Source organism: Rhamphochromis sp. 'chilingali', assembly GCF_963969265.1.
Source record: "Rhamphochromis sp. 'chilingali' genome assembly, chromosome: 7".
NCBI classification, from domain to species: Eukaryota; Metazoa; Chordata; class Actinopteri; order Cichliformes; family Cichlidae; genus Rhamphochromis; species Rhamphochromis sp. 'chilingali'.
The window spans coordinates 37,729,252-37,757,078 of record NC_137934.1 but is presented as its reverse complement, the minus strand read 5'-3'; the positions used below and the strand labels follow the sequence as shown (position 1 = coordinate 37,757,078).

Here is a 27,827-nt window from a genome sequence, read left to right as displayed (position 1 = left end):
CCCAGTGAATGTAGGCCCAACCTGCAACTCTAACAAATGAGACGTTGCACATTGCCAAACAACACACTCGAGGTGCCGTTTAAGGAAGCATGCACTTACACTTCTGATTAAAACATTGAATTCTAGGAAGTGGAAGATCTCTGCGAAACATAGATCAAACACACCAATAAACCCGCATTCTGGTACAACATGCTTTGTGGGACACACCCTACCTGATAATGTAGAGAAGACACCAGTACTTGCTTGGTTGGACCTAATTTTTTTAATTTGGTTGTTATGGGCAGTAAAATGAACTCAGACCTGGTTTAACACCCAGATTAAAATACTAGGTATGTTTCAGTTTTTAAAATTAACATAGCATAAAATAATGACTATAAAAGGAAACCTGGACAGGTAAATAATACATGTGGTTCATTCAGTAGAGCACATCGCCTACTAATTGATTGGTTGGTGGTTAGAACCACAGCTCCCCTTGTGTGCATGTTATAATAACCTTGTGCAAGGTGCTGAAAACCTAATCGCCCCGATTCATGCATCTGAGATTAATTACTCAGCATCTTAGGAACTTTTTAAGTACTACCGTGTACCATTTTAAATGTAAGGGAGTCAGTGCCTGATTTGGCAATAACATAAAACGTAATAAGAATGTTTGCCCTTAACTGTACTTAAACAATGTAAACGTTTTCTAGATGAACAGTACTGAATTGTTGTTTCTGTTGTTTAGCTTGAAGTACTGAAGAAAGTTGCATCTGAGTCAAATCTGAAGTTGCACCCACAGTCTTGGAATGAGCCAGATTTCGTGAAGCTGTGGTTTCATACAGTCATTTAGTGAATAAAACCCAAGGATGGCATTTTCCTAACCTCAGCTTTGGTTGTTATTTGGTGACAAATCTTTTTTAAAGTTTCAGGGGCTTTAATGTTTTAACGGGAAGCATGAGCACAACCTGCCAGCTGTCTTGTTTTTAATCCCATGTTCGAAAGTAAATGCAGTAGCTTCACATGTTTTTACTTTGACGAGATTCTGATGGATGATAATTTTCTGTACATTTTGCAGTCTATTGACAGTGCATTATAATAGAGCTGGATCATTCTTCAGACTCTTAGATTTTAATCTAATCTGACAAACCACTGTCTCACTTTAGAGCTTATTTCTGTATATTAGATGACACATGCATTAGCCACCAGTTTAAAGGAAATCAGAATAAAGATAAGCCCTTCCTCATTATCTCTGCAAAGAATCAAAGATGCTGTTAAAGATATTGCAGCTTTGCTTTCTTTGAAACTTTTTTTTTTTTTAACTCTTAACCAGTTACCAAAAGTTTGCACAATAGGAATTTTTTTGTGATTTGTTGATGAGCATGAATTCAGTTGTGTGCATGCTGGTGGCATTACTTCCAAATGTTGCTTATTTGTGAGTTACTCTGAGCACAAAACTAGATAAAGTTTATCTGTTGTGTTAAGATTGTGGCCACTAAAGAATATTTCATTACTTCTTTTTTTTTTGCCTTGAGAAACCTCTTGGGTTGCGTTTGCTGAATTCTTCGGGTGATTATCCATTTGCACTGTGGAGCTGATCTAATCAGTTTTGTAGCATCCTGTTTCTTCTGTCAGCAGTCACATTATTGATAAACACTGGTCATATGGTTCCACTGGTAGCCATACATGCTCACAACATACCTCCACCATTTTTGACAGATGTGGTGTGCTTTGGCTTGAGGTTGTCCTTGAGTGTAACCAGTGATTTGCACCTTGCTGTAAACCCTCTGTATTTCCATTCATGAGAGCATCTCTTGATTGTTGACTTGCTTAGATGTGTCAAAGTTAGCCCACTTTGTATCAACATCTCTTTGGAAATCATATAGAGGTTTGACTGAATAGCTATCAGTTGCAACACTTAGAATCAACTCCATATGGGCATCAGTTTAGCTCATTGGTTTGAAATGGCAACTATACAAAGTTCAATGGGTTCTAGTCGAACCTAGGGCCCTTTACTGTGTGTTTGCCCTTTGCCTGTCTCACTTTCCTGTTAAATTCCCACCTTTCCATTTATTAAATGGTGAAATATTGCTGGTAATCTGGCAATACAGAAATGCTAACGATTACTATTTTTTCTGCTTACAGAAGCTCAAAGTGCTGTTTGCTGTGGGCACTGACGGGGAGGTGAGTGAGCCTCTGGAGGTCATCGTCCTCGACTGTGATACAGTGGAGCAGGTCAAAGAGAAAATTCTGTCCAGCTTCAAGGCCAAGTTTGGTTTCCCCTACAACATTCCCCTGAGGGATGTCTGCATAGGTAGGTATCAGATCCTGCAAGAAGTGATAATAGCATGTCTTTAGCATGTCTTAAGTGATAAGTGATTTGCATCCACCAACCAGGTTTGAAGTGGTATAAAGAGGCAAGGAACAGATACACATACAGAGATTCCTTTATTTACTGAATCTTTTTTACTTGCCCTGTATATTTGTTACGTACATTAAAAATCTGCATATTATGTCCAAATTTAGGGCTTAAGAGCTGCAGACAAAGCGGAGAAGCTGCTGACAAAAAGCTATAGAATAAATGTAGCTTACATCTTAAGCATGTTGCACTGTTGAAGATGGTTTGACCTTTTGTTTTTATGCTTTTGCATCAAAATGAACAGTTAGATTATAATATTTACTGCTTATGTTGTCACTGTTCCTTGTTTTACAAACTATCAACACCTTCTGTTACTATTCCCACCAGAGTATGAGAAGAATGGATTATTCCTTCCTCTTGAGGAAGTTGATGCAAGCTCAATGGTTATTGGGGAGGTGACAATGCTCAACACACTCAAACACTACAAGGTGAGGAAATATTATGTATCTCTATCTATCTACCTACCTACCTACCTACCTACCTACCTATCTGTGAAGCATGACCCTGATGGTAAGTGCGTATGTCGGATGTGCCACGCAATGCTCAATTTGTGGGAACAAGTGCGTTAGTGCAGTTAGCTTGTTAACGTGTTGACGCTGTCCAGCCCCACGCACGGGGCGATCCGCAGTAAATTCTTAACGGAGATTTGCCGCGTTATGGCGTTAATGTCATTTTAACAAGATTAACGCTGACAGCACTAGTGGGAACACAACGCCCGAAAAAAGTTTGCCTTGTAATTGGAAGGTTGCCGGTTTGAGCCCCGGCTCCAACAGTCTCGGTCGTTGTGTCCTTGGGCAAGACACTTCACCCGCTGCCTACTGGTGGTGGTCAGAGGGCCCGGTGGCGCCAGTGTCCGGCAGCCTCGCCTCTGTCAGTGCGCCCCAGGGTGGCTGTGGCTACAATGTAGCTGCCATCACCAGTGTGTGAATGTGTGTGTGAATGGGTGGATGACTGGATATGTAAAGCGCTTTGGGGTCCTTAGGGACTAGTAAAGCGCTATATAAATACAGGCCATTTACAACGAATATGACTGCACATTTACTCCAACATCATCCTAGTGCAAAGACAAGTGGAAGCAGACAAAAACAACTAGCACGCATGCTACAAACTTTACCAGAGTCAGCCTTTAGCACATGATTCTCCTTACGGGGACCTGATATGTTTAATATGCTGCTGAGAATATAGCCCAGAAGAAGCGTATAGTATAGCTTTTATTTTGGAAAGAGCCATTTCTCTGTAAAAACCTCTATTTTCCAAAGATGAGTGATTTCTCGATCAGATAGATTAATTTTTTTATTTTGTTGTTTCAGCAACATTACATTTAAAAACTGTACTTTTGAGTTAAAATATATATTTATCATTTTAATAAATGATAAATTAAAAAGGCATGAACATTTTTTGTATCGAAAAAATATCGAACCGTGACACCAAAGTATCGAACCAAACCGTGAATTTTGTGTATCGTTGCACCCCATATATATTTATATATTGTCTATATGTCAGGTTGGGTCTTAGACTCAACCTCTCTGGGTACATCTCAGGCCCTCTAAAGTACGGAGGCCTATCTCCCCTCACCATACTCCCTGCCGGTGGCTGATGCCCTCAGACGTTGGTGTGTTGGTGGTCCTTGTCGTCTGGGGCTGGGCGCTCATGTATGTACCGGCTCACTCCTGGTGGCCGATTGGCGGGGCCGGGCGCCTGTGGCCCGGCTGGGCTCCTTCCGGGGGGTGGGATGCCCTCAGGCCTCTGGGCCTGAAGCTCGGTCTTCTCTGGCACAACTGGCTGCCGGCAGAGCCCGCGGGCACGCCACTGCAACCCCCTCTGGCCTCTGCTCCGTAGCTGCTGGGTGACCTCTCGTTTGGGGCTCTACTCAGCTCTTCCCAGGAGGGTGGCACGGTTCCCCCCCTTTTGGTGGTCTCCTCGGGTCCTTGTACTCTGGGGCCTCTGGATATCTGGGGCCTGGATCTCCTCCATACCTGCTTCATACCCTGGTGGACAGGGCTATGGCTCCCCACACTCCCTAGCAGATCGTTACATGGAGAAACCTTTGGAATGCAAGCATGCTGATCCACACAGGTGTACACACGGGTGTTCACAGACGCGGACTACACCTTTCTTGGCTGCTGCCTCAAAGCACATTGTGCGCTGTCAATCTTGCGTGCTGCACAATATCGTTTAATATTTAGTATCTACTGTTATCTACTGCTAGCTAGTTTATTGTGATGGTGCTGTTTTTTATTATGTTTCTCTTTGTTGTTTGCTTTCTCTTCTGTTTTTTTTCTCCATACAGGTGATCCAGGTGTTTTGTTTGTTTTTCTTTCTTCCCCCTTTCTCACCGTCTCTTCTCCCCTTTGGTTTTCTTTCTCTCCCTCTCTTTCTTTCATTCTTTCTCCCTGTCCTATCCCCCAGTCATGTCTGTCCTGTTTGTAGCAACCGAAAATAAAATCAATTCATAATTATAATAAAGGTCAATCAAATGGACCAATATGGCAAGGCCATGATGATCCACTTGGTAAAATAAATCCGCTTGGCATCTTTCTTGGCCTTAAGACAACAATTCTGATGGCTAAAGATCCAAACGGGACACAAAAAAAAGAAAAAAAAAAAAATAAGAAAATAAGTAATCAGTCTTGGTATCCGGGAGGGGCTCAGAGTAGAGCAGCTGCTCCTCCGCATCGAAAGGAGCCAGCTGAGGTGGTTCGGGCATCTGACAAGGATGCCTCCTGGGCGCCTCCTGAGTGAGGCGTTCCGGGCATGTCCCACCGGGATGAGGCCCCGGGGCAGACCCAGGACACGATGGAGAGATTATATGTCTCGGCTGGCCTGGGAACGCCTTGGTGTTCCCCCGGATAAGCTAGAGGAGGTGGCTGGGGAGAGGGAGGTCTGGGCTTCTCTGCTTAGGCTGCTGCCCCCGCGACCCGGCCCCGGATAAAGCGGAAGAGGATGGATGGAATAAGTAATCAGTAAAGTAACGGGATTACTTTTGGGGAGAAGTAATCAGTAATTAGTTACTAATTACTTTTTTCAAGTAACTTAACCAACCCTGACTTTTGGGTTGCTTTGGCTGTACGTTTTGGGTCATTGTCCATCTGTATTATGAAACACCCTCAATATGACTGCTTTTAGCTGGATTTGAGCAGACAGTATGTCACTGAACACCTCAGAATTCATTCAGCTGCTTCTGTCCTGCGTCAGATCATCAATAAACACTGGTGTCCCAGTCCCACTGGCAGCCATGCACACTCAAACCATCCCACTGCCCCCGCCATGTTTTACAGATGATGTGGTATGCTTGAATCATGAGCTGTTCCACGCCTTCTCCATACATTTTCTTGCTATGATTCTGGTTGAGGTTGATCTTGGTTTCATCTGTCTAAAGAATGTTTTTCCAGACCTGTGCTGGCTTTTTTAGATGTTTGTTTTTTGTTGTTTTTTTAGCAAAGTCCAATTTATTCTTTCTCTTCTTGAGGCTTATGAGTGCCTTGCACCTTGCAGTGAACCATCTGTATTTACTTTCATTTTAAAGATGGCTTGTGTCACCTGCATCTAGAGCTCCTTTGACCACACGTTGTCTGTTCACAACAAAATCTTCCAAATGCAAACACCACTCCTCAAATCAACTCCAGTCCTTTTATCTGCTTAATTTATAATGACACGATGAAGGAATTGCCCACATCTGCCCACGAAATAGGCTTTGAATCATTTGTCCAATTACTTTTGATCCTTTTAAAAAGAGGGTGGCATGTGTTAATTAGCTGAAACTCCTAAACTCTTCATCCAATTTGAAAGTGGACCCTCAAATCAAATCAGAGAGTCTGCACATGATGTCGATGTCCATTATATAACTATAGTATAATAATTATTCCAATTATAATTGGAATAATTATTATAATATAATTATATAATAATAATAATATTAATAATATAATGTCATATTATATAATTATAACTATCATTGCAATATATTTCATATTTGGACATAATTTTCAACATGATCCAGGAAGTGGCTATAGGGCTGCACACACTGGTACTGAAAACTCATCACAGGTGCAGTTTGTTTGTTTGTTTGTTTGTTTGTTTGTTTTTTTTGGGGGGGGGGGTTAGATGACAGATTTCAGTGCCACTGCTTCTGTGCTGAAACCTGGCACTCTCTTGTTTTGAGTCTTTATCCCAAATTTACTAACCTTCCATTTACATTTGCTGTTAAGTTGGACTTTTATTTTGACAACACCAGAAAAGACGAGCTTAATTTGAGCCAAGAGAGGCAGAGAAACAAAGGAAATGGGAAATTCTATCTCACTTTCTCATTACAGCTAATAAGATCAGTAGAGGGGGTTTTTTAACATAAAGGGAAGAAGTCTAGCAGAGGAAGAGTGGTTTTTGATGGTTTCATAATGTTTTTAATGGATCATGGAGTCTGTTTGTGTGACGTCTCTATCAATTATCAGTACCATCACTGTGTGGAAAGAGAGATTGATGCAGAAGCTGGATTTGGAGTCTGGTGCTGGACAATTTACAAAGCAATAATACAACTTAAATAACTCTCTCACACATATAATGAAGAAAGAAAGAAAGAAAGAAACTATTTTCAAGTGTGGGGTAACAAGCAACCAGTACAGACCTAGATATCTGGTGGGTGGTTGTGGTTTTGCACGCAGGTAATGAAGAAAATAAAAACTGAAAACACATTAAACACAGATTCTATGACCTCTGCAGGGCAGTTTTAGAAATTCCATTTTGTTTATATAATGCAAAACAATCTTGTAAAGATCATTTATATTGTGGGGTAAAGACCCCAAAATATACAAAATGCAAGGCTTCTTATTCCATAGCAGTTGTTCCATTTAAATTTTAGAAAAAGTACTGTATAAAAATGAACCAGTTTGTCTTCCTGTAGGCTAATGATGGCGGGACAATCAAAGTGCTCTCTAAGAAAACTCATCCTCCTCTGAGCCCACAAGGAAGTGTGAAAGGTAAGAAATACTGAATGCATCAAACTAAAAATTCCACATATGTCTTCATATTTCAAACAAGAGCATTTAATTAAATCCATAAAATTTGTATGTATTAGTCATATGTATATATATATACACACACACATATGACTAAATAAAATGACTAAATAATTGCTGTTGATCGCTCTCTGATATTTATATTTTCTCATCCAGATGACGAGAATTTCTCGGGAAAATACTTCCATTTGGTAAGAGACAACTTGTGTTATTTTTTGCAATACTGATTCATAAAAAATAATAATTTGGATCACTAATGCTTGGATTCAGATTATAGAACACATGTTGTCTAATCTGTCGGCTGGTGTCTTCATCCAGATCGATCCTGATGTAGATGAAGATCAAACAAAGAACCCAGAGAGGAAGAAGTTAAAGCTAAAGGAAGTACACCTCACCAAGCTGCTCTCTACCAAGGCAAGAGAAACTAGTTACAGCGCTACAGTATGCTTACACAAACAGCCACTAATACAGAACTGATACCAGAATCTCTCTCACAAGGTTACTCATAACCATGTGAGACATGGTTACATGGTTAACCTGGCTACTTTTAGTAACCTTCCCTTTTAACTGTCAGGAAAAATGGTTCTGATGAGAGAAGGTACACAAATGAAACACAAACTAAACAGGAGACTAGCAAAACTTGCTTGTGCCAAAACCAAACGTCCAAAGTCTCTAACTACCATGAGATGTGCAGATTTGAAGAACTCATTTAAAAAGCTTGAAAAAAACAAACAAACAACCTTTCTTCAAAGGAGGGTTGTTTTCTCACCTACTTATTTCTTCTGGGAGATCTGACAGTCATGTTTGTGGACTTTTCATTTGGATGTTCAAAAGCCCAAACACAGAATTTACTTGGAGCAACTCTAAATGGTACTCTGTAGTTTGCACAGCCCCCACATGCATGACTGACAACATGCTCCTGATTAGATGATCAGTGGTGTCCTGTGGGATCTCCTGAGGTCTGAGGTGCAACCTGGTGGTAAACTATTGGGTTTAGGTCAAATGAGCATGGGGAGGTAGTCAATGGTATCAATTCCTTCTTCCTCTAGGACAGGGGTGTTCAACTCCAGGACTCAAAGGCCTAAATCCCTGCAGGTTTTAGATGTGTCCTTGATTCAACACAGCTGATTTAAATGGCTAAATTACCTTCTGAACATGTGTTGAAGTTCTCCAGAGGCCTGGTAATGAACTAATCATTTGATTCAGGTGTGCTGACCTAGGGTGAGATCTAAAACCTGCATGACACTGGCCTTTGAGGCCTGGGGTTGGACACCCCTGCTCTAGGAACTACCGACATACTCTCCCCACAGGCCAGGCATTGTCTTGTACCAGGAGGAACCCAGGACCCACTTCACCAGCATTGGTTGACAGTGACTCCAAGGATTTCTTCTCAGTACCTAATGGCAGTCAGGGTCCTGCTGGATAACCTGTAGAGGTCTCCATGTCCCTTATGGAAATACCACCCCAGGCCATCAATGACCCACAACCAAACTGGTCATACTGAACAATGTTACAGGCAGCATAACGTTCTTCACGGTTTCTCCAGATTCTCTCGTGTCTGTCAAATGTGCTCAGAGTGAACCTGCTCTCATCTGTGAAAAGCACAGGGTGCCAGTGGTGGTACTCTTTAGCAAATGGCACTCGGGCACTAGGGTGAGGAGTAGTGAGCACAGGGCCGACTAGAGGATATTAGGCCCTGAAGTCTGTTTGATTAGAACCTTCTATGGCCCTGTCCAGCTCTCCTAGAGTAACTGTCCGTCTCCAGGAATCTCCTCTAGCTAGACCTGGGGCTTAGAGTACGCTTGGGGAGTGTGATTGTGTGTATAGTGTCTCTTTGTGTCTGTCTCCACGTTGGGTGAGTGTTGAGTAATTGCATATGCTCTCGCATGAGGGTGGGAATGGATGCCTGTAAGTCTGTGTCTATATGTCAGGTTGGGTATCAGATGCCACCTCTCTAGGGACATCTCAGGCCCTCCAAGGTATGGAGGTCTATCTCCCCCACCACTTCCCCTGCCATTGGCAGACGCCCTCAGACATCGGTGCGTTGGTGGTTCTTTGTGTCTGGGGATGGGCACCCAGGTACACACCGGCTCACTCCTTGGTGGCTGCTTGTCGGGGCCTGGAGCCTGGGGCTCGCTCGGGCCACTTCGGGGGTGGGGTTCCCTCAGCCTCTCAGCCTGGGGCTCGGTCACTCTGGCACAGCTGGCTGCTGGCGGAGCTCACGGGCACGTCACTGCAACCCCCCCTGGCTTCTGCTCCGCGGCTGCTGAGTGACCCCTCATCTGGGACTCTCCTCAGCTCTTTCTGGGACAGTGGTGCGGCTGCCCCTCTGTTGGTCTTCCTTGGTCTCTTGTGTTCTGAGGGCCTCTGGATGTCTGGAGTTTTGATCTCCTGCTTCATGCCCTGGAGGACGGGGCTGTGGCCCCCCCACACCCTCTAGCAGATCATTACATGAAGGAACCTTTTAAAAAAACAAGCGTGTCCATGCTCACAGGTGTACACATGGGTGCTCACACACACAAACTACACCCTTTTTGGCTCCTACCTCAAAGCACACTGTGCGCTGTCAATATTACGTGCTGCACAATAATGTTTAATATTTAGTATTTACTGTTATATTCCCATATATCATCGTGATGTTGTTTATTATGTTGCTCTTTTTTTTTCTTCTGCTTGTTTTCTCTTTTTTCTTTTTTAACAGGTGATCCAGATGATTGATATTTGTATTTTTTGTCTGCTTATTTTGTTGGTTTTTGTTTTTTGCCCTTTATGCCCGTCCCTCTTCCCTGCAGTTTTTCTTTCCCTCTTTCTTTCTCCCCTTTCTTTTCCCCAGTCAAATCTGTCCCATATTTAGCAAGTGAAAATAAAACAAAATAAACAATAAAAGGTATATCAAATAGACCATTACGGTAAGGCTGGGATGGTCTATTTGGTAAAGTAAATCCGTTGGGCATCTTTCTTCGCCTTTAGACAATAATTCTGAAAGCAAAAGAGCCAAACGGGACAGGCAAAAACAAAAAAAACAAAAGAAAAAGTAATCTCCTCTACTTTCTTGAAACTGTGCTGGGAGCTGGGAGACACTGCAAACTTTCAGGCAATGGCACGTATTGATGTTCCATCCTGGAGGAGCTGGACTACCTGTGCAACCTCTGTAGGGTCCAGGTATCGCTTCATGGTGCCAGTAGTAACAGTGACACTAGCCAAAACTAGTGAAAAAACTAGGAAAGATGAAATGGGGGACATGCCAGTGGTCAGAGAGTACACTGTTTTAAAAAGTGTACCTTTGATCTTTTTTGCAAGCAGTGTATTTGGGAACCATACCCCAAAAAACAAAAAATAAAAAACAACAAAAAAAAAAACGAGATTAATACTGATAAAGGTTATTTACTCTCTCTGAAAATTCCCAGATAAGACCTGAATGATATGATTTTAAAATGTGTTCAGCGGGTTGATTACTGGCTGCAGCCAAATACCTGTCATAGTAAATATGCAGTCTTTCTAACAGAGAGCAGAATCGCCTCTTCTTGTCATTATACCCTCGGACACAGGTCTCCTGACTCTAGGAGGAACTTTATCAAATTGGTTTTCTATCTTAAAATGTAGTAAAACTAACTGAGATGAATGAACAGAAACCAGCTCATTGCATGCTGCTTGTGAAGAAGCTGAGAATGACACTACATTCTCTCTCTTAGGTGGCAGTGCATTCATTTGTGGAGAAACTCTTCAGGTCCATCTGGGGCCTGACACTCAGCAGATCTCCGTTCGCTGTCAAGTACTTCTTTGACTTCTTGGACACTCAGGCGGAAAACATGAAGATCACTGACCCAGATGTCCTGCACATCTGGAAGACCAACAGGTACACGAAATATAAACATCAAAGAGCACTGGCCATAAGCAAATGTCTTAAGATGTTTCATGTTCTCATGTCCTTATCACCAGTTTGCCGCTGCGCTTCTGGATCAACATTCTGAAAAACCCTCAGTTTGTTTTTGACATGGAGAAGACGCCACATATGGACGGCTGCCTGTCCGTCATTGCTCAGGCCTTCATGGACTCCTTTTCTCTGAGTGAGATGCAGCTGGGGAAGGTAAGTACAGCACCGATCTTATCCCTAATTACTATTGCTAAACAAAAGGGTGGGTTTCATTTCGTTATGGAGAAAGCAGTCACACATCTGCAGTTTATTATTTGAGTTTTGCATCTTGCCACATATAATGCTTGATTTTTGCTCCATTTCAGTACGCGCCTACCAACAAGCTCCTCTATGCCAAAGACATTCCCAAGTTTAAACAGGAAGTGAAGATGTACTACAAACAGATAAGAGACCAGTCACCAGTCACGCCCGCAGAATTCAAGGATTTCCTGCACGAAGAGTCAAAGGTGAATCCATTTAGCGCTGATGCAGGAAAATCAAGGGTTTTGGAAATCCCAGCAGTGAACTAAAAGCTGTTTTCTTTTCAGAAACACGAAAATGAATTCAATGAAGCAGCAGCGCTCAAAGAACTCTACAAATTCATAGAGCGATACTTCACAGAGGTCAGTTCTTTTCTTTTCCATCTCTAAAACAGCTTCAACTGCCAGTTTTATGAGGTGAACAGATTAAGAGTAACACATTTCAGTTTGGCCTTGGTTGAGAAGTCTATGTCCTTCAAAAAGAAAACAACAGACATGAACCACACTTAATTTCGAGGAAACACAACCCAGATGAGTGCTCGGTGGATACAAATCACTAGACCGGAGTCAACAAATCAGTGGTACATACAGACAGATGAGAAAACCCAAACTCTTCTCACATTTATAAAGAATAGAAGGAGGAGAGGAGATTATGATATTCATTGGTCAGAAAAATGAAGGGAACACTCGGTTATCACTATATAACCCAGTTAAACTCCAGCGATATAAACAACTGTATATCTATTTTACCAGCTTTCGTGTAAATGAAAGTGAGGTGTACTTGTGATGCAACCCGACCGCTAAAAAGGAAGAGTTTTCTAGGTGGTGGCCTCTGACCGTTTCTCTCTTCTTATCCCTCCTGACTGATTTTTCTCTAGCTCTGCTTTTTGCTTGTGTCACTATTGGTAGCTTCACAGCGTAGGTTTGCCATTTGCCCCATCAGTCAGAGGGGAACCAGTGGCCGTTCTGGTGTTCTCCGGCAAATGTCAATCAAACTGCACAGAGCTAGATGGGAGCACAGTTCCCACTAAGGCTAGGGTCACACTACAGAAAACAGTGGTTACAACAAAAATTGGTCACGGCTTAAATTAAAAAATAAAAAAAATAAAAAAGGGGGGGGGGGGGGGGGGGGATAAATGGCAATATGTTATCAAAATACTCTGATCACTGCAAAATGTTAGAAATAACTGAACCGGTCCTCCATAACTCACATCTTATTTGCTTTCCCTTGGACTAAGATGTTGACATTGGTGACTTCACTTGTGAAACCTTGTGACACACAAGGCTGCACCTGCAGAGGAAATGTGTTCAGGCCTGACTTTATCAGGTTATTTCCTGTTCTTGGGTGCAGAGCAGCACTTTTTAAAAACAGATTTCGTTTACTGTTAAAGCTTCAGGCCATTTTAAGAGACCTCAAAGCCTTCTTGAAAAAACATTCCAGAGGCACGGGACTAACAAGCTAAATTGTTCCTAATTTTGTGCCCTGAAATATTTTACAGTTAAAGGCTTATTAAGACAAGTTTTTTGTACACCAGCTTTTTATACTGAGGTTTAAATGACACTTTAAACACTGCATTTTCTAAGGTGTCTTTGTCCCCTTTCGTCTGGCTTTTTTACAGATCAAGCAGAAACTGGACGAGAACGGAGTCCCTGCTGAGCTGAAGGAGCAGCTACAACATGTAAAGCAATCATTTGATGGACTGAAAAGCTGCTCCTGGAGTTGAACCATCTGTCTTTTCTCTAATAGGAATAAGCTGTGAATATCAAGCAAGGGAGTGAACCTCACAGAGGATGTTTCGTTTACCGAAAGCTTTTTGTATCTGATGGACTTTCACTTTCTTCACCAGCGGAGTAATTGTTGTTAAAACTCATGAACCCAAATGCACAATGATTCCAGCCAAAGACATGTCAGGCACAAGGTTAATGTACAAATATTTTAATACAGTTCAAGTCTGTATCATCATTGTGCAACGTAGTCCGTAGTGTCATCTGTATGACTCCTCTGTATTTTTTCCCCCAACACTATGGCTTTATAACAAATGTAAACAAGTTTCTTATTACAAAATCCAGCCCTGAGGATATCATGTGAAAAAGTGCCAAGGTATCACATTTTAGACATATAAAATGTGGAATTCTTCCAATAAATGTTTTATTTTTATACAAACACAGTCCGCTTGATTTGAAAGCAGGATGTCATCTCAAACTGTGCTCGTACTTGAAGCCCCATGGGAAGTAGAAACAGTGTCAGAGTTCAGGCTGGGGTGTGGTGCTCCGATCTCTTTGTACCAGAGAGCCCAGTTCCTCCAACTGCTGCTGCTGGGCACTTTCCAGATTCTCCAGCCTCTGACGCAACAGAGAGAATTGAGAACCATGATCTTCCTGAGAGGAGAAAAGGATGCGGGGAGGCAAAGAAAGAGATGCAAGGAGAAGTTATAACATTATAGAGACTGCTAAATGAACTCTGCAACATAGAATCAACTGAACACAGCTGAAGTGCCAACAATTCCGATCCTGTGTGATCGCAGAGTGCAAGCAGCAGTGTGTTTCAGGAGAACAAGCACTAGACTCTTCATTAGGTGCTCTGTCTGCAGTTTTAAAGTGAATCCTAAAATCCACCATGAGCCAGAAAAGCATAAAGTCGAGTTAATATGAGCGTTCTCATCACAATGTGTTAGTAGCCTGCCAGTGCACTCTCTATGGCCTGTCAGTGTAAATTGACATAGTGCTTTACTACTCTGACCACTCATTGCACTTTTCATCCAATCACATATATGTTCATCAACCCTTATATACCTATAGTGGACACGGACAACCTAACGAGCCACAGCTGCCTCAGAAAGAGCGGATAAACAGGCCATTATAATAATCCGTAGTACTGGGCAACAGTCTGAAGCCACAGCAACAGTTCCACAGGCTTTCTGAAGCTCTTTCAAACTTTCAAAGAAATGTTGGTTAAGCCGTTTAATACTGAGCTTTGAATCATTCAAGCAAAAAAAGGAATCTAACCAAAGAGATGAAGTGTACAAGACACTCACTGGGTTGTTACCAAACTGTCCCTCAGACCCGAGGAAGACGAAGGGGGCCTGTGAAGAGGTCAGGAACGCAGGGCCTGCACTGAAGGGGCCCTGACCGCCAAGCAGGAGGCGCCGAAACTCATTGTGACGCCTCTGCAGCTCCTTCAGCCGTTTGTTCACTTGAGCTTGCTCCTGTGAGAACAATAAACGCCTGCACACGAGAGAAAAGAGCATACTGACATCGAGCCCCCGTAAAGTCAGTGTGGCTTCATCATTCAAGGCCAAAAAGTAAAAAAATCCATATTGTGAGCCATTTCCTAATGAAACAGTAGAGTGCGGTGTCTCAAAAGTTGATTTGAACACATCATCTTGTACTAATAAGAAATCTGAAATGATTCTGTGTTCTTCTCCAAATTGGCAAACACTGAGCCATCCAACTTCAAACTCGGCAGATGCATTGCTGGCGAACTGAGCAAATGCGGTTTTGGCTAAAAGCTAAGTTGTCAAGTGACTCCTCTGGTGTTATACACTGGCTTTTTGTGTTTGTAGTTTTATTGAAAACTGCTCCTCCAATCTAATAGGGCCACTGTTACAGAAATCATCTTGTCAAAAATAAAAACAAAGCAACCCGAGTTACACTCTCCAGGCTGCACAGTTTTTAAAAAAGGCGATCAAAATTACTTTTTAACTGCAGCAGCTTCCAGTTCCAGCTCCTCAATCTTGGCCTCCAGCAACTGGATTTTATCCTGCAGTCTCTTCTCTTTGTTCTCTGTCAGCGTTTTTCTCTAAACACACAAAGACACACAGACACAGACAGACACAGATAGATTAGCTGCTTTCTCTGTTAAAACTCCTAACAATGTTAAAGTGCAAACAAACATTAAAAGGTCCTCAAGTCTTCTTGTGAACATGTGTGTTAAAAATGTTTATTTATGACTGAAAAACAGCACAAAGAAATGTCTGAAAAAAAACAAAAAAACCGTTAAAAGCATATGGACCTATGCACATGCAACCCCTGGAAATCACCAGGGGTTGCATGTGCATTAATGACAGATTTTTGTGTTTTTCCTTTTGTTTTAAAGAACACAGATACAAAAAAATGGAATAATGATTTTTTTTCTTTCCTAACTTCAGGCATATTTTTTCTATTGGATTAAGTTGGTCTGCCTGCATCAACAGAAGCTTTACAACTGTTCATGCATCAATACAACTTGTGCAGCAAACCTACTTCCTATCTGTTAAATGACAAAAACCCTCAGCAGTACATTTACTGCTGAGGTAATGACGCCCACATGGTTACTTATATAGCACATGAGTGGGGAAATGTGGTTTACAAGTTTCATCTGAATAACACTGGGGGGAAAAAAAGTTTCATCGGCCTCACCTCCTTGGCTAACACAGATTCACTGCTTTCGTCCAGTCATCCATGAATTACATCACGTAATTCAGCTTTTTTTCTTTTTTAATCAGTTCTGTCACAAACATCAATTCCCTTTTTTTCACATTTGTTTTTCACTTCTTTTGTTGCATATTTTCTGTTTCCAAAAGGCACACTTCTTTCACTTTTCTGTTCTGATGCTTTGACATCTACCAGTTAACTAAAAGTTTTCCTTCCTTATAGTTTTGCTGACACATGCTCGAAATTTCAGACACAGCAGACTGAACAGCCAACCGATTACTTTCTTGCAGGAACTATATGAGCATTTTTCATGTTACGACAGACAGTTTTCTAGCTCGGCCCGTGCTTCCTTTAACACAGCCAGGTGCAGAAGCCTGTTAAAAACTGCAAACTCTGTTAGCTGTAGACTGTGTTGCTTATTCAGTTTTAGTACTGAAAATTAGAGGACAATTACATCAATTTGTGCTTCACTTGATAGGGGGAAAAAAATGGAGCATAAATTAATTTTTTTTTTAACTTTTTGAATAATTTATAAAGCCAGAATTTTCAGCTGATAAACAAAAGAAATGTGTCATATCTGTGATGTGTTGTCAGTCTCAAGATTAGGAAAAAGCTTGAATGATTATAATCCACATGTGGTGATTTTACTGTTTTTGCCAGGGTGTGCCGTAAAAGGCAGGGAATGAAGAAGCGGTACCTTCTTTTGAGCCACCGCTGCCCTCTGCAGTTTGTCTTTGACCTGAGAATATTTCTGCTGCAGCTCAGCCTCTCGCTCCTGCAGCTTGTGCTTCTCCTCCAACCACTCGATACGACGCTCCTCCACCAACCTGCGGAAGGAACAGACAGAAAGAGGATGTGAAAGGAGCAAAAAGCCACTAAATTCATGTTAAAATGTTTTGAGTGGTCACTCAGACTTGAAAAGTGCCATATGAGAGTGAGTACATGTTAAACAAGGGTTGTCAAACATAAGGTCTGGGAGCCACACTAAGCCCGCCAAAGACTCCCATTAGTCGTCTTAGTTCTTTCTTACAATTTGAGAGCAGATAGTCGCACTGTAAGACTTTTCTTTATCGTGTAGAAAAACTGAAATGTATTGTTGCATACATTATAACAAACTACCTCAGGGATCAAATGTGTAGTAAAGAATTCTTTACACTGACAGAACGGGGTGTTTCACTGGTTGGTCCTCTTCAAAGTGGGCTATATGTGGCCTACCATGTAAAATGAGCTTGACATCCCTGTGTTAGACTGGGCAACTGTGCGGGTGTACCTCTCTGCCTCGTGCTGGCTCCTCTCTGCCTGTGCCCGGGCTGTCCTCAGCTCCTCCCTCACTCTGTCCAGTGTTTCTCTCAGTCGTCGGTTCGTCTCCATCATGTCACTTTCAGAGTGAGACAGCGCCTCCATCTGCACACCAAGTTCCTGGTTTTGCTGTTGTGTCAAACAAACAGTAATTATTACTGCAGGCATAAAAACTACCACTGTTTGTTTTGGGTTTTTTTGTTTGTTTAGTGTCCAAATAAGACTTTATGGTTGGTTGGTTGTGTCTTACTTGATGCAAATCAGCAATTTCTGCTTTCTGCCTCTCCAGCTCCTCAAGCTGTGAGCTCTGCTGCTGTACCTTAGTCCTATGAGATAAAATAAAAAAGGTATCAGACAAAAACAACATTTAAAAAAAGCAAGAAAAAAGTCTCCAGGTTCTACGCCTGACACATATTTTAGTAGCTGACCACAAAATAGGAATAGAAAGTGAAAGATGATAAAAAGAAAATCAAGATCAATCATAGAAAGTTCAACATGTCACAACCCCAGTTCTACTTTTATGCAAGTTTCAGATATCATACAGCTACTCCTCATGCCCCAGTTTTGCCCTCTTACTAATGTAACTGTGGTTGTCTTGCAGCACAAACCTGACCTCAGGTTTTGCAGCTCTCTGCGTGCTGTCTCTTCACCCTGCTGGGTGCTGCGGAGTCGCTCCTCCCACTCCTCCTTCTGGGCTTGATCTGAGGCATCATGCAGCGCCCTCTGCTGTTCTAGTGCTGCAAGACGGTTCTCCAACTCTAACCTAGCAACATCAAATTGAAGAAAAGGGGTGAGATAGACTCTGTGCACCTTAGCATATGCTACTTTCGTTGGGGAAACTCCTGTATAGCGCCTTGTTTCCAGTGTGATATTCGCTCCTTGTTTGGTTTTCCAAAACAAGTCAACCAAATGGATGAATCAAGCGGCGATTTACATTTCACAACATGTCTTGGGCATTTACTGAATATATCTGTAGATGATGTACATCGACTTGTCGATATTTTCCCCCCGCGCCTCAGAGGAAAAGAGAGAAAAGATTAAAAGGTTATATTTCTCAGTATTTGTTTACTTGCAATTTTGAAGGTAAGTCACAACATAACCTTTGTTAACCAGCAATCATTCATTTATTTTTTTCACGGTTTGTTGACATGGTGTGTAGGTCTGTACTTGACTAGCTGATATATACACATAACGGGGGAAACCTTTGACTATTGTTCACCTGTAGTTTGAATGCTGAGCATTTGCTTGTTTAAATCATAAGAACTGTCACTACACAGAGATGTGCTTCTGTATGTGAACAATGTGTCTTCTGATTTTGTAATGCAGGCTCTGCTTGTGTTGAGTGATGTAAACAACCAATCAATCTACTCTCTTCAAACATCAAAATTGATCATTTGATTTTTTTTTATGACACAGCAATGGTGAGTGTTCCCACCTTCTGCTCTTTGTAACTTAACGTAATCTTTCCGTTTTCGTGTTTTGGACATGATTTTGGAGTCCATCTTCCCAGTAGCAATTGACCGCAAAATAAAGCTACCGGAAATGTACAACCCTACATCCGGCCTTAAAACAGGAAGTTTGCATTTTCTCGTGCACAGAGATCAACAAACAAGGAAGCTTCAATAACTGATGGTGTAACATTGTTAACAGGTGGTTTCAAACTGCAAGAATACATCCAAATCACACATCGGACATATGAAGGCGACTCTCACTTTTCCTCATGCAGGGCTGCCATCTTACGGAACTCTTCCTCTCGAGCAGACTGCACCCTTCTGACCATCTCCCTCTCCTTTTCCACCAAGACTTCCTTGTGTCGTTCAACCGCTGCATTTAGCACCTCCACGTCTGCCTGCAGACCTGAGACAGAGTTACTGGGTTTGAGGGTGATAAAGGCTTTCCAGTCTTAGAGAATGAGTAGATTTATTTTCCATCAGAGCTCTTCTTTATCTCAGGAAAAAGAAACTATCCATATGGTTTTCAGACATTTACAATACAAAGTCAGGTTAAAGTGGGGTATGAAGACAGTTTTCTTGCATATTTCTGGCATGCTCTTTTACGTGAGAGAGCTGGATGAATGTGAAAAGAGAAGAGACCCATACCATCAATCTGTCCCTGCAGGGTGTCTCTCTCTCTCTCCACCTCCCCTTTAGAACGTGAACACTCCAGTTTGACGCTGGCTATTTCCAGCTTATGCGAATGCCTCAGGCTTTCAATCTGATGCACAAAAAACATGTCAGATAGCCCTTTATTTCCCCCCCAAAAAAACTTCTTAACACAAATGTAAATAGCGAGATATTACAACTGGGCTCATCAGGCACTCTTTTTGGCTGCAGTGGTTATTATTATATTTACATGCTTCCAGCTACCGTTTTTGCTCGATGACAGCTCGTACTTTTCGAGTCTCCTTTTTCTCCCTGCAGCACGGACTACACTGCCCATGAGGCTACATTCTTTAGGGCTACGCCTGTAACACTCTGCCTATTGCCTTCAAATTAAATAATTTTTCAAATAATTTTTTAAAATATTTCTTCAGGTCATTATGTAAGTAGGGGTGACATGGGCCGCGAGATTGAGACACAGACATTAGAGCCTCCTAATGCGTGTTTTGTTTGGGTTTCCACCGGCGTGAAATTACCAAAAATAGAGAGGGCATAGCCTTATATATAAAACAGGAAAAGACCACCATGTAATCCATTTTTTTTAAATAAAGTAACTGTATTCTGAATACCACCCCTTTAAACAGTAATAAAGTAATTGTAACGGGATACAGTTACTCATATTTTGTATTTTAAATACGTAACGGCGCTACATGTATTCTGTTGCTCCCCAACACTGTCCATTGTCAGAGTTCAGGGTCAGAGACCAAAGAACAGTGTACCTGAGAGGTGAGAGAGCTGACCTCTCTCTCAGCTTTGTGCAGTCTCCCGGTGAGCTGGCTGTTCTGCTCATGGCACTGGTGAAGCTCGCTCTCCATACGCTCCAGCTGCAGACGCAACGACTGGCGCTCCGCCTGTCACATCAACCAATCAGATCCATCAGTTATGATGAACACAAATACTCCCAAAAAAGGAAATCTGATCACTCTGCAGCTATGTTTATTATAATGACATGAAATGAGCCACCTCCAGTGACTTCAGTGCAGCCTGAGACTCTGTCAGCTGTCTGATCTGGATGCGCTGGACATTCTCAGCCTGCTGACCCGAATTTTCCTTCTGGGCTCTAAGCTCGGCCACCTCTGCCTCCAACCCCTTCAGCCGTAGGTGGAGCTGAGCTTTCTCTCTCAGAAGGGCCTCTACTCGTTTCCCATCACGCAGCGCATCTGAACCTTGATACTGAGCCACCAGCTCCTCTCTGTCCTTCTCCAGACGGGAGACCTGATAGTACAATAATACAAGTTTAAGAACTTATTTATTTAGACGTGGGTGAGTCACAACAAATTAAAATCATGCCACCGCTCACTGCACACAAACCAGCCCACCTCCGCCTCATAGCGGATCTTCCTTTCCTCCAGCACACGAGCGTGTTCCTCTCTCTGATGGTCAAACTGGGACTTGAGAAATGTGTACTCATACCGCAGCTTGTTGTACTCAGACCTGTACTTCTCCGTCTCCTAGAAGAAAGAACATGGAAATTAGCTGCTCTTTCCTTTACTAGGGCTTTAAAGGACCTTTAAAACTCTTGTTGCTATGGACTTTATATGCACAGATTCAGTAGAAGTGTTAAATAGCCCAGCAATTTCATTTTTCACTATAACCCATTTATGGCCATTTAGTCACGTGCATTATCATCAACAAACTAAGAAAAATGATGTAAAAACAGTTCACATGAAATAGCATCTTGTTCCAGTACTTCCAATTATACTGATTCCCCCCCGAATGCAAAATCTCCCAAGTGAAGAAATACATTAGCATTCAGGGTTGTGGGTGGACATTGTGAAATAAAACAAAAATGTGATAATGTCATCATCAGGACTTAGGAAAAGAAAATCCCAATGCATTTACACCGGGCCGCTTAAAGCAACACTGGATGCTGTTGTTAAACTACAACATCCTGAATATGGACTACAAGCAGAGACATACTGCCTTGTGCAGTTTTAATGTCTTGCTTCATGCATGCTGTATATAAAGCCAACCCCAGTGTATGATTATGACTTTATTGCAGATGCTGGACTGGAAATGAAATGGCTGTTACTTTCAGTTTAGCTTGGATCATTTATTCATTTTTTACTAACGTGACGCTTTTGAGTGCCTTAACAGATATATTAATTATAATAATGGCAGCTGAGACCTTTGAATGACATTTTTCAAGCTATAAAATAAATATATTTTTATGCCTTTCTTGTTTTCTCTTCTGAACATCTGGGGATTTTGCAAAGTTGTTTCTCTTTCATTTGCAAAAAACTAATCAGAGTGCCTGACCTCCTCCAGCTTGTTGAATCGGTCTCTGACTGGAGCCTCCATCTCCTGCTGCACCTGAGCTCTGAGCAACTCCAGCCGCTGAGGGGTCATCACCTTTTAAACACATAAGCACACACACATTTTCATCCAGAAAGATTACGATGAGAAATAAATGTCACTTTATTTGGGTGTCTTTAATATTTAGGAATGTGCAAATCTTACAGGGAACAAAAGCAAGAACGTTAATCTTCACTATCTAAGACTTCCCCTGATCTTGGGGGTGGTGTACCTGCAGACGAAGCTCTTCCAGCTCCCTGGCTTTGTCCAGCAGCTCTCCACGCAGCTCGGCCAACAGCAGTTGCAGTTTCTCCTGCTCAGACTGTTTGTCACTCAGCAGGCGCTTCAGCTCAGCCTGTGCCCGTGTGTACTCATCCTGCAGGCTGCACAACGGACAAAGAAGAGAATAACCAAAATTTGCCCCTGACACATTTATTACAATCTTCTGTCCTCTCTAAAGTTTCCCCATTTTTAGCAGTGTTGGTAAGAAGATAGCATTTTTGTTTCCAAGTGATCCCTACACAGACATATAGTGTCATTAAGTATCAAATAAAATTTGTTTTCACCTGGTATGTTCCGCCTTTAATGTCTGGTAATTTTTCCTGTGGTTCTCACTCTTCATTCTCTCGTCGATCAGCATCTTCTGCAGCTCCATCTCTGCTCCCCCCAATCCAGTTGACAACCCCAGCATGGCTGCGGGCTTCCCCATCCCCGGTTCCAAGTTTGGCAGATGAGGAGCCGACTGACCAAGGGTGGAGGAGGTCATCTCACCTCTACAGGAAAGATCCCAAAACAAGAAGAGACAAAAATTAAATAAATAAATACATTTTTAAAAAGGTTGGGTAAACCAAGCAAAGGAACAGAGGTTTTCAAAAAATCTCTTCCTTTGTAATGGTAATAAAACTGCCTGCAGTGTAGTAAAGCCAGAGATGACTTGGTGGCTTTGTTGTCAGTTAGTAACCATGGTGGCTTTAAGAAGAACCTCCCCAGCTACTTATTAAAATCACAGCCTCTTAGCATTGAAAGCTCTGCATCTGTCTCAAGTGATTAGCTGGCTGCTGGCTCTGCTGCGGATACCAGGGGCCGTGATTGCCACTGCTACATCACTTCAGCCTCAAGCACCCCGACTAATCCTAAAATAATTTCAGACTATTGCCAGTTGGTCAGAAATTAAAGAAATGAAAATAGCAGAACCATGAACTCTGGTAGTTGGTGAAAGGTCTTCGAAATTAGCTCTGTACAAAACAGCTACAGCTAATATTACAAATTCTATTATTGAATTATATTTCAAAACATGTTCCCCTGACATTGTCCACCGTTTATTTTAAATATCGCGCCGCAAAACATGCTAACTAGCCGCCTAGCCGCTCCAGTGGGTCCGTTATCGGACACTTACTACTTCCGCCGTTTTCTTTTTATCTTCTGTGGAAAATACTGTGCTTCACTGCCCATGATTAACACTGGCATTCTAGCTACATTTCTAACGAAAACAGGCGTCACTGAAATCAATCTTACGCGGTTCTTTAAGCTGTTGTCTACAAGCTATCGTTGGTTGGCCATGTACCAATGGACAATGCTAGCTCTAACTTATTAACATGGGTAATAATAAGTAGACGTTCTTGCACATTTGTAGTTCTAGCGACGGAATAGAAACCCATAAAGTACCGTTACAGTATTTTCCCCAGATGTGAGAAGGTGGTTGCCGAACAGCACTTACCTCCCGAGTTTGAGACTTTTTTCTTACTTCCTTATTAGCTATTTGTTTTGCTAGCTGGCTAATCTGTAAACTACAAACTGTGGGGTCATGGGTAGTGTTTTCCAACGTATTTCTCGCGAGATTGAGTCCAACTTGCGCGACACTTCTTTCTAAAGGAATTATCATTAATCATGTTCCCTACCGTCTATTTACCGACATAAGCAAACATATTAAACATAGCATCGGAAATCTCTGCCTTTTAATGTATCCGTCTTTTATATACATTCTGAGGCACCAAAGAAGGAACACTCGCTTTTTGTTGTAAACAGTTATAAATAGTTGCAAATATATTAATAAACTTTCATTATTTAATTATTGAAAAACATCTACCTTTTGTGTGCTTTTTTTTCCTATATTGCCAAATGTATATAATGACAACTGTATTTTAATTTTATATTTAGAAACAAAGCTGGTGATAAAGGAGAAGCAGACGGGATACAACTCGTCAGCAGAAACCAGCAGCTTCAGGTTCATTATGAGTTCATTATGTTACTTCACAGTGATGGCTTGTTGCGTCCTTGTTTAAGCATTTGTCACAGTTTAGTGCAAAAGCTTTGAAACAAGCGTTCTTTTCCTGTCCAGCACGTCCAGCAGACAAAGGAACAGGACGAGAAACTAGCAAGAGATCAGAAGGAACACTCGCTTTTTGTTGTTAACAGTTATAAATAGTTGCAAATATATTAATAAACTTTCATTATTTAATTATTGAAAAACATCTACCTTTTGTGTGCTTTTTTTTCCTATATTGCCAAATGTATATAATGACAACTATTTATTTAGCTCTGTTTGCGGCATAGTTTTTTAAGTCTAGTTCCCAAATCGTTTAATAGTAAATTATTTTAATTTTCATTTGTATGTTTTATTGAGTGGTTTTATGTCTGTATTGGCAGTGAACATTTATTGTACTTTCTAAGTGGCTTCAAAATCCCTCGGTCAATCTGGGCGCGGTCAATCACTGCGACGCGCTGTTGTACTTATATTTTAAAAGATCAACTAAATAAACTTGTCTGATTTCACACGCACGTCTGCCGTTGCGAAAACTGTATATCTGACTCCAAAATCAGGGACAAAATGGCTGGAAAATGGATTTCAACCTTCCCCGGTTAAACTGGTACAGTGGGTGATACTTCAGTTCTTCCAACAAACAGCATTGCTCGGATCCTTCAGCGTCTTTGTCTAAATCTTTATCCCTGACCCTTTCAGAGAAAAACTCGAATTTCAAGGCGTCACGTCCTCATCGTTGTTCCTTATTTCCGCCCTTCTCCACGCCTCTCTCTGCGGACCTTTAAGTAAAGGACTGCTCCGCGGTTGTTGTGGGGTGGCAGTGGCATAGCACTTAGGTCGAAGGGCTATCAACCGGTATTCCGGGGTTCGAGACCACCTTTCTCCACTACCTTCCCCTTTATGCGACCGTAACCAAGGATTGTGTAGTTGAGTCGTTTTTTTGTTTTTGTTTTTTCAAATTTAACACACGTTTGTTTTGTTTTGTTGTTGTTGTTGTTTTTTTATTAGTAATATTAACATACAAACAAAATGCACACATTCAGAGAATAACCATTCCTTACATATTAGCAACTTTCATGCATAGGAAAAAGATAATATAAAGATGGGGTCACATAATTTAACAGATTATTAACTCTCTAAATCAAAATCTTCCACAAAGGAAACAAAAAAAGCAGCCTTTTCCTTTCTAACTAAGGTCAAAGATTCAACCAACAGGTTTAAGTCGTTTTTCCAGTAAGCCTATGTTGGTTTGGTCTTAAAAAAACGACATTTATGTATAAATTGCTTGTACAAGATTAATAACACATTAACAACATAATTAGCTTTCTTTTCTTTCAAAAACACTCCAAAACATTATCATATTTAAGGTAAATTGGGTCATTTGAATCCCACTGGAATAAAGCCAGGTATGAAAATCCAACCAAAATATTTGTATAAAATTGCACAAAAAGAATAGATGGTCCAAATCCTCCTCTTCTGTTTCACAAAATACACAATTACCAGTTTCTATTTTGAATCTATCATCAAGGAGTCTATTTGTCAGGTAAATTTTATTCAAAATTTTAAATTGGTCTTCTTTCCCTTTAGGAGGGATAGGGAAGGTGATATAATCAGTTCTTATTTTTTCAATTTCTTCCCTTTGGAAATCTTTTAATATGTAAATTTGGAGAATAAAGACTCCTTAATGAAGATCTTAGAAACTTATTCAGTTGAGTCGTTTTATTCTATATCAGTGTTGAGTGTGCAGGTGCTAAGTTTTAAATTACAATCGCCGATTGTAATGTCCATTACGTCCTCCTGAGCTTATGCACTTTGGTTCACGGGATAGTGCCTTTCCCTATTCACACGTAAACAGCCCCAAACCCATATTTAAAGCATTCGCCTATGTTTGGTTTGTCGCTTCTTCCAGCTGAGGTTATTATACAGCAGGATCCGTGATAGTCTCCGAAGCGAACCGTGCGCATTTACCCACGCAGGGGACATTCACTCACTGCCAGCTTCCCTGGGGCATTTTCCTGTCTTCTGGCCACTTTGACCACCTCCAGAATGGTCAACACCAATATTCAAGTGTCAGCGTTTCCTAGAAAGAACATTGGTCTGAAGACTACTGCTTTTTCCTTAAGCCCCTTGGCTATTTTGTTTCTAATTTAGCTTTTTTTGCAAGTGTCATTACTTGCAGCATGACCTGAAGCTCATTCAGATTAATCAGGTAGTTCAATTTCTAGAAGATCTATGTGTGCTATTGCAAGAGAGTTCGCTGTGTCTACCAGTAGTTTCAAGAGTGTGGAGGAGCTACCAGGAGATGGGCCATTACATGAGGAGACCTGGGCTGGGCGGTCAATCTATCAGTAGGACTGGCATCTGCTCCACTGATTTAGGAAGAACGGGAGGAGCACTGCAAGAGCCCCACAAGATAACCTCTATCAGGGTGCTCATGTGCATTTTTCTAAACATATGGTCAAGAAGTCTCCATGAGCATGACATGAGGGCCTGAAAGGACCTGTGTTCATTGAACACCAATCAGTCTACATGGTGCTGTTCTATGGGGAACACCAGAAATGGTAGGTCCACCATTGGCACCTCATTCTTTTTCAGATAAGAGCAGGTTTACACTGAGTACGTGACAGATGTGGAAAAAATGTGGAAAGAACAAGAGAGATGTTGTGCTACCTGGATAACATCTTCCAGTATTGCTGGTTTGGCAGTAAGTTAGTGATAGTTTGGCAATGGTTATCCAAGGAGCACCACACAGACCAACAGTACTGACTCCTGTTATTGAACCCTTCAGACCTTACTATGAGGCTTACTTCTGGTTCCTTGTGAAGGTCATTCATGTGGTCAGAGTGTGAAGGCAACTCATAAATGAGGAAGGCACGGACGCTGATGACTGGCCTTCACATTCCCTAGACATGAAATAAATTAAGAACCTCTCCCGAGCCACATGAAACGAGCCGGATCAGCCTGTGATCTCAGTGTTTAATATTGACTTTTTTGGTGTGATTTTGTTTTTGAGGGACAGTCAATCTGAATGAAGTTTACTTTTCAGGGAAAAGGAAGCTGCACCAGCTCATCTAGCACCAACAACCATGACATGCCCGGAGTCAAATAAATCATCCATTTTCTCCCATTCTGATGCTCAGTTTAAACTGCGGCAGGTCATCTCGTTCACGTCTACATGCCTGCTGTCTTATTATTGATTAGATCATTTTTAATGAGCAAATAAACAGGTTGTAGGGCGGAAAATTACTGAGATTTTTACTAAAAAGTGTTCATCCTGTAAGCATGTGCTATATCTGTTACAGTAATAATTATATTTGCTACTGTATCAAACCTTCATATATAGTCTGGTATTTCCACATTATAGTTCATACTAACCCATACATTACCACAGCTGTTTCACACACATTTACCACATTCAACAAAATATGTTGCAGCGACTCTTCATATTTTAACTGAAATGCTAAATATATATTTGAGAACAACATATTTCTTTCTACGCCCGTACCCTCACCTATGGTCACGAGCTGTGGGTAGTGACAGAAAGAACGAGATTGCGAATACAAGCGGCGGAAAAGGGTGGCTGGCCTCGCCCTTAGAGATAGGGTGAGAAGTTCAGCTATTCGGGAGGGGCTCAGAGTAGAGCCGCTGCTCCTCCTCATCGAAAGGAGTCAGTTGAGGTGGTTCGGGCATCTGACAAGGATGGGCGCCTCCTGGGCAAGGTTTTCTGGGCATGTCCCACAGGGAGGAGACCCCAGGGCAGACCCAGGACACCCTGGAGAGATTATATCTCTCGGCTGGCCTGGGAACGCCTTGGTGTTCCC

General features: G+C 41.7%; 2 protein-coding genes across 4 annotated transcripts in view; one reads left to right on the top strand and one right to left on the bottom strand.

The window, feature by feature from the left end:
• Positions 1 to 13,744, top strand: part of plxnc1 (plexin C1) — a 36,447-nt gene extending 22,703 nt beyond the window's left edge. For both annotated transcript variants that reach the window (XM_080886146.1, XM_080886145.1), the window contains 10 exons: positions 2,122 to 2,290; positions 2,723 to 2,823; positions 7,293 to 7,368; positions 7,564 to 7,598; positions 7,726 to 7,821; positions 11,100 to 11,263; positions 11,347 to 11,494; positions 11,647 to 11,787; positions 11,869 to 11,943; positions 13,200 to 13,744. In XM_080886146.1, coding sequence (XP_080742272.1) covers positions 2,122 to 2,290; positions 2,723 to 2,823; positions 7,293 to 7,368; positions 7,564 to 7,598; positions 7,726 to 7,821; positions 11,100 to 11,263; positions 11,347 to 11,494; positions 11,647 to 11,787; positions 11,869 to 11,943; positions 13,200 to 13,304 — 1,110 coding nt within the window. In that variant the 3' untranslated portion in view covers positions 13,305 to 13,744. The remainder of the gene's footprint in view (positions 1 to 2,121; positions 2,291 to 2,722; positions 2,824 to 7,292; positions 7,369 to 7,563; positions 7,599 to 7,725; positions 7,822 to 11,099; positions 11,264 to 11,346; positions 11,495 to 11,646; positions 11,788 to 11,868; positions 11,944 to 13,199) is intronic.
• cep83 (centrosomal protein 83) lies at positions 13,550 to 23,602 on the bottom strand. Of its 2 annotated transcripts, none has more exons than XM_080886148.1 (16): positions 23,143 to 23,289; positions 22,313 to 22,519; positions 21,979 to 22,129; positions 21,711 to 21,803; positions 20,771 to 20,902; positions 20,415 to 20,666; positions 20,171 to 20,302; positions 19,392 to 19,506; positions 19,005 to 19,149; positions 17,906 to 18,055; positions 17,543 to 17,618; positions 17,264 to 17,421; positions 16,691 to 16,820; positions 15,276 to 15,379; positions 14,616 to 14,805; positions 13,550 to 13,959 (listed from the first exon to the last, which is right to left on the bottom strand). In XM_080886148.1, the coding sequence occupies exons 2-16, from the start codon at positions 22,510 to 22,512 to the stop codon at positions 13,825 to 13,827; spliced, it is 2,163 nt and encodes a 720-aa protein (XP_080742274.1). In that variant the 5' UTR covers positions 22,513 to 22,519; positions 23,143 to 23,289; the 3' UTR covers positions 13,550 to 13,824. The 2 variants fall into 2 exon arrangements, with proteins under 2 accessions (XP_080742274.1, XP_080742273.1); XM_080886147.1 differs by lacking the exon at positions 23,143 to 23,289 and adding an exon at positions 23,464 to 23,602 and having other exon boundaries at positions 13,551 to 13,959.
• Between the last annotated feature and the right edge of the window lie 4,225 nt (positions 23,603 to 27,827).